Source organism: Ammodytes marinus (assembly GCF_949987685.1).
Source record: "Ammodytes marinus genome assembly, chromosome: 6".
NCBI lineage: Eukaryota > Metazoa > Chordata > Actinopteri > Uranoscopiformes > Ammodytidae > Ammodytes > Ammodytes marinus.
Genome location: NC_137235.1, coordinates 4,006,826 through 4,019,325, shown reverse-complemented (window position 1 = coordinate 4,019,325; position 12,500 = coordinate 4,006,826). Strand labels below are relative to the sequence as shown.

At 42.0% G+C, this 12,500-nt stretch overlaps 1 protein-coding gene across 1 annotated transcript in view; it reads left to right on the top strand.

Annotated features, from left to right (window-relative positions):
* The window catches only part of slit1b (slit homolog 1b), a gene marked incomplete at both ends in the record, with an annotated part of 66,600 nt that overhangs the window by 3,354 nt on the left and 50,746 nt on the right, over positions 1 to 12,500 (top strand). The window contains 2 exons of the mRNA XM_080029889.1: positions 9,091 to 9,162; positions 11,710 to 11,781. Of these exons, the coding sequence (XP_079886015.1) occupies positions 9,091 to 9,162; positions 11,710 to 11,781 (144 nt within the window). The remainder of the gene's footprint in view (positions 1 to 9,090; positions 9,163 to 11,709; positions 11,782 to 12,500) is intronic.

Sequence of the window (12,500 nt, the reverse complement as noted above, 5' to 3'; positions counted from 1 at the left end):
TAGTTTAGGTTCAGTTTAGTTTTACTATTGGTGCACCAAAGAAAAATCGTTATTTTTCTAAAGGGGCGTGTACAAAGAAGTAGGGCTGGAAATGTCCGGGCGGAAATATTTATGATTGGTCAGACATCCATGGCATCGGGAAATGAACATGCCACTTCTATACAGGGAATAATAGACTTTAGTGAGTGAGGGAGTGATTGAGTGAGTGAGTGAGTGAGTGAGGGAGTCAGTATGTTGTTCCCAAATCAGTAAAAATCTGAAAGGGTGATTAGCCTTTTTTTCTCAAAATAGCACACAGGGTATTCATTACATCTCAGTATCCTGCAGTCTAAAAAGCATAAACTCACTTTGTTTTCCCATTCAAACGTACAGAGACCTTGTTTCTGCAAATTAACTAAAACATTTGAAAAACTTAAATGATTGTAATTCCCAATTTCAGCGACGGCTGAAAATCAAAACCTTTTTATATGTATTTTTTAGTGATTTCTTTGTGAACTGACCCTTTAAATATGACCTACAGCAGAGAATGACCAAAGAGCGGATCCTCCCTGCATGTTAACAGGACCAGGGTAACCCTTTGACCTCCTAGACGCAGACCGGCCCGGCCCGCATGGAGAGAACCAACTCATTAAAAAGCTATTTGTTAAAGGGCTTGTCGCCCAATTAGCATGTAAAGTGATCCGAGTGTCAGCTGGACAGCTAGCCACTGGGGGAGAGAGAGAGGTGTTAGTGGTGTGTGTGTGTGTGTGTGTGTGTGTGTGTGTGTGTGTGTGTGTGTGTGTGTGTGTGTGTGTGTGTGTGTGTGTGTGTGTGTGTGTGTGTGTGTGTGTGTGTGTGTGTGTGTGTGTGTGTGTGTGTGTGTGTGTGTGTGTGTGTGTGTGTGTGTGTGTGTGTGTGTGTGTGTGTGTGTGTGTGTGTGTGTGTGTGTGTGTGTGTGTGTGTGTGTGTGTGTGTGTGTGTGTGTGTGTGTGTGTGTGTGTGTGTGTGTGTGTGTGTGTGTGTGTGTGTGTGTGTGTGTGCGTGTGTGTGTGTGTGCAGTATTCCCCGGGAGACAGGCAGCAATAAGAGGGTCATTTATCAAGGTGACTGCACCAGTCAAACTAAACACCCTTTCTTCGTTACATTGTCATGGTAACGCTGAAAAATGGATGTCCCTTTGGGCCCCCGTTGAGCATAGTTATTTGAGCCGGGAAATGAGGAAAGTGTGTGTGTGTGTGTGTGTGTGTGTGTGTGTGTGGGGGAGAGAGAGAGAGATGGAGAGAGAGAGAGGATATGTGTGAAGATATGTTCATGAGTGTATGCACTGGTATTAGAGAAAGAAATGGACTTATTTTATATGTGTTAACTTTATACTTCACAGGATCGTTGTTATGGGACTATTCTGTAGTCGACTGTATGTAATGTCCTCAGCTCAGAATGTGATGCAGTAAAATAAAGTGTGTACTCTAAATACCCTTTTAAAACGGCCAGGACGTCGCAATTATGAGAACAAAACGTCTTTGAACAACTACGTATAGTCCCTTTCACACAGGCCGAAAAACCTGCTTAAACCCACTAACATCCAGCTTTTATTTGCAGTGCGAATGCGTGCAATCAGCGTTCACACTCGGGTCAAATTACTCTGCAGTAGACAAAGATATTTTTTCGTCTTAGATGCGGACAGACGCCATGTTTATTTATATAGTGTGTCTGTATAGTGTGTATAGTGTGTATGTATAGTGTGTATGTATAGTGTGTATGTATAGTGTGTATGTATAGTGTGTCTGTATAGTGTGTATGTATAGTGTGTATAGTGTGTGTCTGTATAGTGTGTATGTATAGTGTGTCTGTATAGTGTGTATAGTGTGTCTGTATAGTGTGTATAGTGTGTATGTATAGTGTGTATAGTGTGTATGTATAGTGTGTCTGTATAGTGTGTCTGTATAGTGTGTATAGTGTGTGTGTATAGTGTGTATGTATAGTGTGGCATCAGTGCAGAATTCCCGGATAACCCGCAATTGAAACATAAACAGCTGAAGCAGCAGCATACTACATAAAGCAGTCACACACACACACACACACACACACACACACACACACACACACACACACACACACACACACACACACACACACACACACACACACACACACACACACACACACACACACACACACACACACACACGCGTTGCAAATACAGTAGAAAAAACACACTTTCAGACTGTGTGTCTGCCTTTTCTCTTCTTCCACGCATCATTAGATAAATTGTGCACGATTCATTGAGAAAAATATTAATCAATCTACACATTTATGTGTGTGTTTAAATAATTTTTGCGTTGTGTGCGCCAATATGATTAGCTGCCAGTGAGGCAACTAATTGAGTGAGGAGGATTAGCATTAGCGCCCAACATAGTGGGCTGAGAGCGGGAAGCCAAGGTGCCACACACGCACACACACACACACACACACACACACACACACACACACACACACACACACACACACACACACACACACACACACACCCACACACACACACACACACATACACTTCTAGAAGTTGTACGTGGCAGTCCAGACAGCAAAACATTACAATAATCAAGCAAAGAAGAAATAAAGGCGTGATGTAGGATCTCCACATCAGTCATGGACACAAATGACCTAATCTTAGCTATATTGCATTGGTGGAAAAAAGCGAATACAGTACGTGATTAGGACCTACTTTTTGTTCAAAATGGGAGATACACCCCCACAATGTGATTTTTACAAACGGAGAATTGTCCTGCGTGCATGTTCACAACAGAATGTGTTAATAAAATGTTCATATTCGGGGCACTCCGGTGGCGCAGTGGATAGAGCGTGTACCATATTGGCTCAGGCCTCATTGCAGTGGTCACGGGTTTAAATCCGACCCGTGGAACTTTACTGCAGGTCATCCCCCCTCTCTCTCTGTCTCCCCATTTCAACTCTGTCCCATCAAATAAATCTTAAAAATGCCCCCAAAAAATCAAAAAAAAAAATAAGAAAAAATAATTATATGGTTATATTTCTCTGTTAAATTACTCAGTGAAGGACTCACAAAACAAATTCTACTCCATGTTTTTATCCACTGTAGCATCTTTGTGAGGTGTTAACCCAAAGCATAGGAACATATCACGTTAAGCTCCATAACTCTTTGTTGTAATTGAGAATGACAGTAAACAACTGTGGGCCTGACTGGTGATGAGACCACTGTATAAGTGACATGGGAGCATTTTTCAAACTTGGAAACAGTTATAATAGGCAACCGTAATAAAACTATGTAACACATTTCTTTACTGTCACTGTCAATTTTAAAGCTATTTTCTTTCAGTAGCTGGATGATTCAGTTATGTTTCATTACATCCCTCCCTGTATCTCTCTCTCTCTCTCTCTCTCTCTCTCTCTCTCTTTCTCTCTCTCACACACACACACACACACACACACACACACACACACACACACACACACACACACACACACACACACACACACACACACACACACACACACACACACACACACACACACACACACACTAACGCCTAGAGTACCTAATTTCTCAGTTTTATTACCAAGGACTGCCACCTCGGCTTCTCCCTGTGTCTCTTTCTCTATCTCTTTTAATCATCTTTCCATTTCCCCCGAAGCCCCTCAGTGGGAGACGGGCCGATAATTAAGTGTCATTAGGCCTTAACGTGTGTGTGTGTGTGTGTGTGTGTTTATATCTGTGTGTGTGTGTGTGTCCGTGTGTGTGTGGGAGGTAATAATGGTAACATCCACTGTGCTGCATCTGGGGAGTAAGATGGGTTTATGAGAAGGGAGGAGAAGGCAAAACAAACATGGAGGGAGGAAGGAGCTGTTAACAGGCATTCAGGTTCAGGTTACTTTATTGCTACACTACCCGTAGAGGTACAGTTGTTATTTTACAGTTTAAAACAAGATAAAATTGTCATGCTGAAGAACAACAACTTATGAATACCAATGAAAACACATCAAAATGACATAGCATAAACTACATAGAAAAGTAGCCGTAGGTAAATTTGTATTGCAGTTTTAAAGGTGCAGGGCTTCCATTACACACACACACACACACACACACACACACACACACACACACACACACACACACACACACACACACACGCACACACACACACACACAGTTTTCAGACACCACATAAAACACAAATGGGGCATTAAAAAGGACACACACACACACAGTGCACAAAAAGGGATTTTTCCAGTGCCGGGGATGGTGTAGTGGTTAGAGGGCAAAATACCTGGCTTCCTTGGTGTGGAGTTTTAAAAAAAAAAAAAAATTTTAACCTTTATTTATACAGGTAAATCCCATTGAGACCGAAGACTCTTTTTGCAAGGGAGACCTGTTCCCATTTACACATTACCATTCACACACACATTCATACACCGATAGCAGCAGGCCAACTATCGGCATTCACACTGTATACACTTGACTTGGAAGCTAGTATTTGCTGGGTGTCTGTCTGTCTGTCTGGGATATTGGTTTAAATAAAGCCTTCAGTCTATGGGGGTCGGGTTGGGAAAGAGAAATCTCCCGTTCGGTAACATCTTGCACTGATTGCTCTATTCTCATATGACCAAACAAAGAAAGAAAGAAAAACCAATCCCAGGGTTACACACAGAGTTGCTTTCAATAGGTATTAAAAAGGGTTTGTGGGAACTATAGCGTTTGGAGCTAGTTACCGTGGTGTTTTAGTAGAATATGTGTGCTTTACTTTGGTTTATTTGACTTGGTGAGAACACTGGCATTTTAATATTGGTTTTCCACTAGACATTGAGAGACCGGGAACACACACACACACACACACACACACACACACACACACACACACACACACACACACACACACACACGCACACAGGGGCATTCCACTCCCACTAGAGTTGCAGAGTGAGATTTGCCTGGACTGAATGTTGAGCAAACAAACTACGGAGATTTCAAGTAAGGGAACTAGCACGTCACCCCCTTAGCACGATGAGTTTTAGGTCACGTTTAGACCCAATAGCGTGCGTGTGTGTGTGTGTGTGTGTGTGTGTGTGTGTGTGTGTGTGGTATTGTGGGAAGGAGGATTGTGTTGATGCGTCGTGTATGTATCTTGATACTTCACTGGTCTCAGCGTCTCGCAAAGATACTCAATTAATCAGCAGATTGAAATGAGCCATTTGCATCGATTGGCCAGTTAAATGCTCACTTTGCTTTGTGTGTGTGTGTGTGTGTGAGTGTGAGTGTGTGACTTTTCCAATGGATGCATATGCAGGAGGGTAATGGACACTATTTTGGGCCGATATATCTGGTATCTTTTGTGACATGGATCATATTCCCTCTTAAAGGTGGAGTCAGCCTTTCTGGAGAACGCTTGTTGTCAAAATCACTTTTTCGTCCAAAATCAGTGAATATCTCCTCAGAATCCGCTATCTGTCCGTACTGTGTCTGCACTGAAATGAAATATGGTGTAAACACAAAGCCTAGGCTCTGTAAAAGCCCTCTCAAAGCCTAAAAACATCTTATATATATTTTTTCTCTCAAACTCTGACCACACACAGTATCTCATCATCTCACTCAGTCGCCCCCCTTCCTCCATCTCCCTCCATGTCAGGTCTAACAGAGCTGAGCGCATCAACTGCCTCGCTGCCCAGTGAGGCTCTGATTGTGTGTGTGTGTGTGTATATACGCGTGTGTGTTTGTGTGTGTATTTGTGTGTACATGTGTGTGTGTTCGTGTGTGTGTGTACGTACGTGTCTGAGTGTGTTTCTGTGTGTGTGTGTGTGTACGTACGTACGTGTCTGAGTGTGTTTGTGTGTGTGTGTGTGTGTGAGTGTGTGTGTATGTGTGCGCGTGTGTACTTGAGATTGTGTGTGTTGGTGTGTGTGTGTGTGTATGTCAGATTGTATGTGTGTGCGTGTGTGAGAGACGCGTTCTGCTTTAATGAGCTATTGTTTGGCAGAGTGGGCGCTGCTCTCGGGGAGTCTGTCGCTGCGCTGACCCCCTGACCTCGCCATGCGGCACAAAACTCCATTACCCACGCCTCATCAGCGCCCTGCTCGCGCTCTCCTCTCCTCCCCTACTGTCTCTCTGCCTTTCCCTCAAACTAGCACAACACAAACGATATGAGTGTTTAGCAATGAAATCAGACTATACAGTGAGTGTCTGAGTACTGATACATGTCTTATAGTGTGTACGAATATAGTCATCGTTCCAGAGCCCATACATCTCCTAATGATTGAAGATTCAAGATGGTTTATTTATCATATTCACATTAACAATTACAGCAGCAGTTATTGCCAATGACATTCTTAAGTCCCAGGCTCCTCTCAACATTACTTGCAATATCGTAGAAGAAAATGTGTAAGAGAAACACACAAGTGAAGAGAGCGACACCTGAGACACAAATAAACACAACAGTACTGCAAAGATTCAAGATTCAAAGTGTTCATTGTCATATGCACAGTAAGAAACATGTTCTCAATCATACAATGAAATTCTTCCTTTGTTTTCCACAGACTGAATGCCAAGAAAGAAACATGAAAATATGCAATATACAAGGACACAGTACAGATAAAAAGTGTAGAAGTGTAGAGAGATGTTTTTTTTTTTGCCTGTGCGGCCAAACTGTCAGGGTGATTTCACACACATCTCGTGGGTGATTCTGGACCCCCCCCCCCCGCCACGCACCCTCTCCATCCATCCATCCTTCGCTCACTTCATCCCTCTATCCCTACATCCAATCCCCTGCTTCTACTTTCCCTACTCAAGTCTCAAACTATCCCAGTGTTCCAATACCTATATATTTTCTCCTATTTAGTATGGTAGACAAAATAAATGTAGGATGTTACCCCGGATGTCTACTACATCCGGTAGAGATTTTTGGTGTTGAAATCTGTAGCTTTTCTGGGGCAATTCTGACCCACAATCCACTGCGCACCGGAAGTGACGTCACATCGACGGAGCCTCAGAGTGAAAACAACCAGCAGTGAGACAGATATAAAAGCAAGAGGCAATATCAAGGCGAAATGTTATGATGAAATAAATAAGTAAAAGTATGTCCTAATTGTAGCCTGCTGCATGCTAACTAGATTATTGTTATGGTCAGCTGTAGTATGTAGAATAGAAAAAAGAAAGAGTATGTGATTTGGAACGCAGGGTGTAAGTCCTTCAGACCTCCAGAAAACCTATTTTCTCCTTCTAATGGAATGAAATTACTTCAGCGGCAGACATTTTCCCAAATAGCTTCAGTCTTCAGTTTACGTGATGTTGCACCACAGAACAAGGCAATTACTTAATGAAAGTATTGCTTTTACACACATGCACACGCACACGCACACACACACACACACACACACACACGCACACACACACACACACTGTGAGGAACCAAAGCCCCAAACAACCAACATCCACTCTCTCTCTCTTCGTCTCTTTTCACAGGGCAAGGTCACACTCTGCTCCACCCTTTACAGTAGTACAGAAACATGACACTCCACACACACACACACACACACACACACACACACACACACACACACACACACACACACACACACACACACACACACACACACACACACACACACACACACACACACACAGGTATACGTGCACAGGTTTCAGTTTACCTCTGCCTCCACAAAGCCTCGTGGGAAGAGTGACATCATCCCTTCTCTTTCTTCGCGGCCGTCCATCAAAGTAGACAATGAGGTCAGAGGGTTAAAGCCTCTACGACTGTGTTGGATAAAGATAGTACAATATCACATAACACACACACACACACACTCACTCACTCACTCACTCACTCACTCACTCACTCACTCACTCACTCACTCACTCACTCACTCACTCACTCACTCACTCACTCACTCACTCACTCACTCACTCACTCACTCACTCACTCACTCACTCACTCACTCACTCACTCACTCACTCACTCACTCACTCTCACACACACACACACACACACACACACACACACACACAAACACACTTTATACCAAAAGTGCGATCACAAAATGTCTAGAAAATACATTTGCGTGACTTGGGATGAGTGCACCATTACAGAGAGCGTTTGCCAGTATGAGAGGAACATGATAGTCTTGTCAAATAGAAGCTGTTTCATCTTGGAATGAATCTCACACGATACGATACGTCTGAGAAAAAAATCACTCTCCTTGGTTTTTTCTTGCGACTTTAAGCTGACGTTCGCAGATTTACAGCCAAAGAAAATATACAGATAGTTCTCAAAGAGCACTCATCACTGTGAACTGAGTATAATATCTTCACAGAGTATGGTACAGTACAAATATACAGAGGTCTTTTATTGGAAGCATCCTTATGGAAATATGTAACGTGGAAGAATTTGTATATGAAGAGAGTTCTGGTTGTATCTGCCAGAAAGTCAGTATTTCGTTATGTATTCTCCATATGTGTTGACTACGAGGAACTCTTAAATGTTTATGAAACAGTCTAATGTATCGCTCTGATGACCATAAATTACCTGTAACAGCAAACAAGACAAAATAATAAAATAAAATAATAATGCTATTTTCATATAGTTATTATTTATGCCTTTCCTCGGGTCATAATCCCCAGCAACTCAGACAAAATGTTTTACGGCAGCTAGACCAGAAAAGCCTGTGTTTATGGACGGTACTAAATCAAAGTTTACTTTGCTTCACCATGGTCATATTACCATTATTAATCTGACATAGTAAAATGTGTCTAATAGTGGTCTCTTTCTCAAACGCCTCCTAATCAAATGCACACTCCACCGGCATTCGCTAGCAATGATCTTTAGGACAGCAGGCGCTGGTTCCGTAAAAAAAAACACTACCACTTGTGTCCAAAGGGGCCGCTAGAATCAACACACATTGAAAGTTCCCTTCAGTCTCTTTAATAACCCTCGACTGTATGTATGTGTATTGATTTTGCCCATCTCGTGCCTCTCTCAGATATCATTGATTATGTGATGACACTGATACAGACCCAGATACAGATCCTTGTTCTTCAGTTTACGTCCTGATTCTAATCTGATGTTTTTCTTGTTCTCTCTGTAGCGATCTGAATGGAAACAACCTGACGCTCATCAGCAAGACGGACTTCTCCGGCCTCAAACACCTCAGAGTGCTGTAAGTCACATTTACTCCTTCAACTACATAAGCGTCTCTGAGTGACCTCCAAAAAACCGCTAAAATGGTGAATGGACTTGACTTCTATAGCGCTTTTTAGCCTATTTTCTCAGCCCCAAAGCGCTTTACATTTCTTACCACATTCACCCATTCACACACACACACACACTCATACACAAATGGCATTAGCTGCCATGCAAGGCGCTCTCTGAACCTTCGGGAGCAATTTAGGGTTCAGTGTCTCTTTGCCCAGGGACACTTCGACATGTGGTTGGTAGATTGGGGATCGAACCTCCGACCCTGTAACCCAGTGGACGACCACCCTAACCACTTCACCACTGCCACCCACGCTATAAAAATCCTATCAATTATTATTACACGACACGTACACGTTTATATCTGCAGCTCTTGAACAAAAAAAATACCACTTCAAATTTTTCTTAAATTGCATTTCTGCATAAATTAAGGAAAATTTCATGTAGATAACATTTATATTTAGAATTTAGGAGAAATGTTGTCAGTAGTCTATACAATAAAGCAAAACATTTAAATTTTACTCAAACACATACCCATGGTATAAATAGTCAAACCAGACACACTGATCATTTGGACCGGTCTCTTAATTTTGTCCAGTTGCTGAGCGTTTACTACCAAGTCCATCAACTGCTCTTTCTTTATCAGTAACATCCAGGACAACTTTAAAGGTGCTCCGAGGAACTCTCAGTTTGTGTTCATTCTAGCACCCCCTTTGGACCAAAGCAGTAGTGTTCTTACCACGCCAGCTGTAGTTCCTGGGTGAGCGTATACCCATGACAAAGGCATTAAGAAAAACATATCTAAAAACAGCATTCTTTGCACTGTTGGTCTTGTTTGCTGTTACATATAATTTATGATCATCAGAGGAAAAATTAGACTATTTCAGAAATATTTAAAAGTTCCTCTTAGCACCTTTAAACAAGTTTAGTCTTTTTCCATAACCCAACCCCTTTATTTCTGCTGGTTTTTGGGTTCAAAGTAATATTTCAACGGAGCCCTAACTTTCTCCTTTAGCTGTCAGAAGACTATTTGTTCTCAGGGCGAAAAGCTTTGTATGTCTTCAGATGAGATTCTTTCCCACATTTCTTCACTCGTCTTGGGCTTGGGTTGGAATGTGTTGAATGGTGGCTGACGGTGCCTTGGAAAGCCAGAGGGTTAGAACGCTGCCTTAGCTTCAGCAGTGACACAGGAGCCATCCAAAGGTGCTCGATGGGTGTCAATGTCAGTCAAGATTTACAACAGGGAGGGGTTTATTATCCGTGACCTTTTGACCTGGAAACACGGTGTGCCCTGTGGGAGAGTGTGGCTGCTTGGTTTCCTGTGTGTGTGTGTGTGTGTGTGTGTGTGTGTGTGTGTGTGTGTGTGTGTGTGTGTGTGTGTGTGTGTGTGTGTGTGTGTGTGTGTGTGTGTGTGTGTGTGTGTGTGTGTGTGTGTGTGTGTGTGTGTGTGTGTGTGTGTGTGTGTGTGTGTGTGTGTGTGTGTGTGTGTGTGTGTGTGTGTGTGTGTGTGTGTGTGTGTGTGTGTGTGTGTGTGCGCGCGCCTCTAAACCGATTAGCGGAACACTGGGGGGCCCGGGGCACGTTGCTGTCAGGAGGGGATTGAGTGTTACACCATTGGCTGCGTTGTTTCAAATTATTCTATCAACAACCGTTGCTGTGTTCGAAAAGCCATACTAACGTCCTACTCATACTAATTTTTACGTCAATTTCAGTATGTGACATACCCGGATGAATACTAACTTCCGGGGAGATTTTGTGTATGGATCGATAGGTTACTTTTCCTACTCAACCGCCCCACAATGCATTGCGTCTTTTCAAACGACATACACGTTTTTTTTTTAGTTCTTTATTGCTCCTGTAGACTTCGGTGTAAACGGTCCGACGAACCTCGCATACATAATCGATCGTTAAGTAGACGATATGTAGTATATACATGTTGAGTATGTAGGAGGGAGGACTTTTCGAACACAGCCAGTGAGAGAAATGATGTGTGTGTCTTAAGCTTTGGCTGGCAGATCGGAACACCATATGTTTCCTTTGTCATTAAATCAAAGTTGTATCTTTTTCACCATCGTCATATCACTAGTATTAATATTACAAAATCAATAATTGTATTAATAATATAATAAATGAAATAATAATAAATAATGATGTTGTATGCTTATATACCCAATAGTGTTCAAATAATAAACAATATACAGTATATATACTTGAACAATCTTTTTAAATAACTCGTTGATTTCAGAAAAAAATAATGAATACGTCTCCAATTTAAAAGGGAGACATGTACAGCTCAGGAAAAAATTAAGAGACCACTCCAAATATTCAGTGGCTCTTGTTTTACTCTTTTGAGACATATGTTTGTAATAAGTAATGTAGAGATTAAGATTGAAGAAAAATCCAGACCGGTCTCTTAATTTTTTTATGGGGCTGTATATAAAATTGGTTGTATATATGCTGTTTGTTTCAATGTCATTCTTAATGTGTTTACTTCTGTGTCTTCTTGTTGCAGTCACCTGATGGAGAACCAGATCAGTATGGTGGAGAGAGGAGCGCTGGATGAGCTGAAGGAGCTGGAGAGACTGTGAGAACACACACACACACATGCATATAGAATGATTTACAGTATATAGTACAGTATATAGGGGAGAACGGGGTAAGTAGGCACACTTTTTACTCTAGTGAGAATTGCTCATCACCTAAACATCTTTCAATAGTCATTCCTACATTAAATTGAAGCTTAAGGTGTTGGCTTGAAATGTGTACCCCTCACTTTTTCTATCTTATTGTAATAAAGAAGAAATTAATCGTCAAAGACACCCTTACACATTGTGACAACCGACCCCATCAAGGGGTTGGTTGTCACACACTATGGGGTTGTTTGTCACAATGTTATCTTAATGGGAATAATCTTAAAAAGAAGACAAGAAAGCAGAACAAAATTTTAACGTGTAATTGCATTGTCAAGTTGACAAATAGGCCTACATAACTTACTGTAGCCTTGGCAGCTGGTCTAGTTTGGGATGCACTGGGTTGTTTTGATTTTGTTGCCCTTTTTTCTTTTGCATGCTAGCTGCCTTTTCTTGCTCTATTCTCTCCTTCTCTGGGGTGTCAGTGAGGACACAGCTTGACAATTTCTTTCGTTATTGTGTTCCTTTTCTGGCTGCAGCCTTTGGATAACATGTGACAACCAACCCCCAAAAAAATGTGACGACCAACCCCAACTTGAATTTCTTGCTAGCATCAAGGCCAACAACCATCTGACAACTAATTAGCTTGCTAACCACAATCTAAACTATAGTT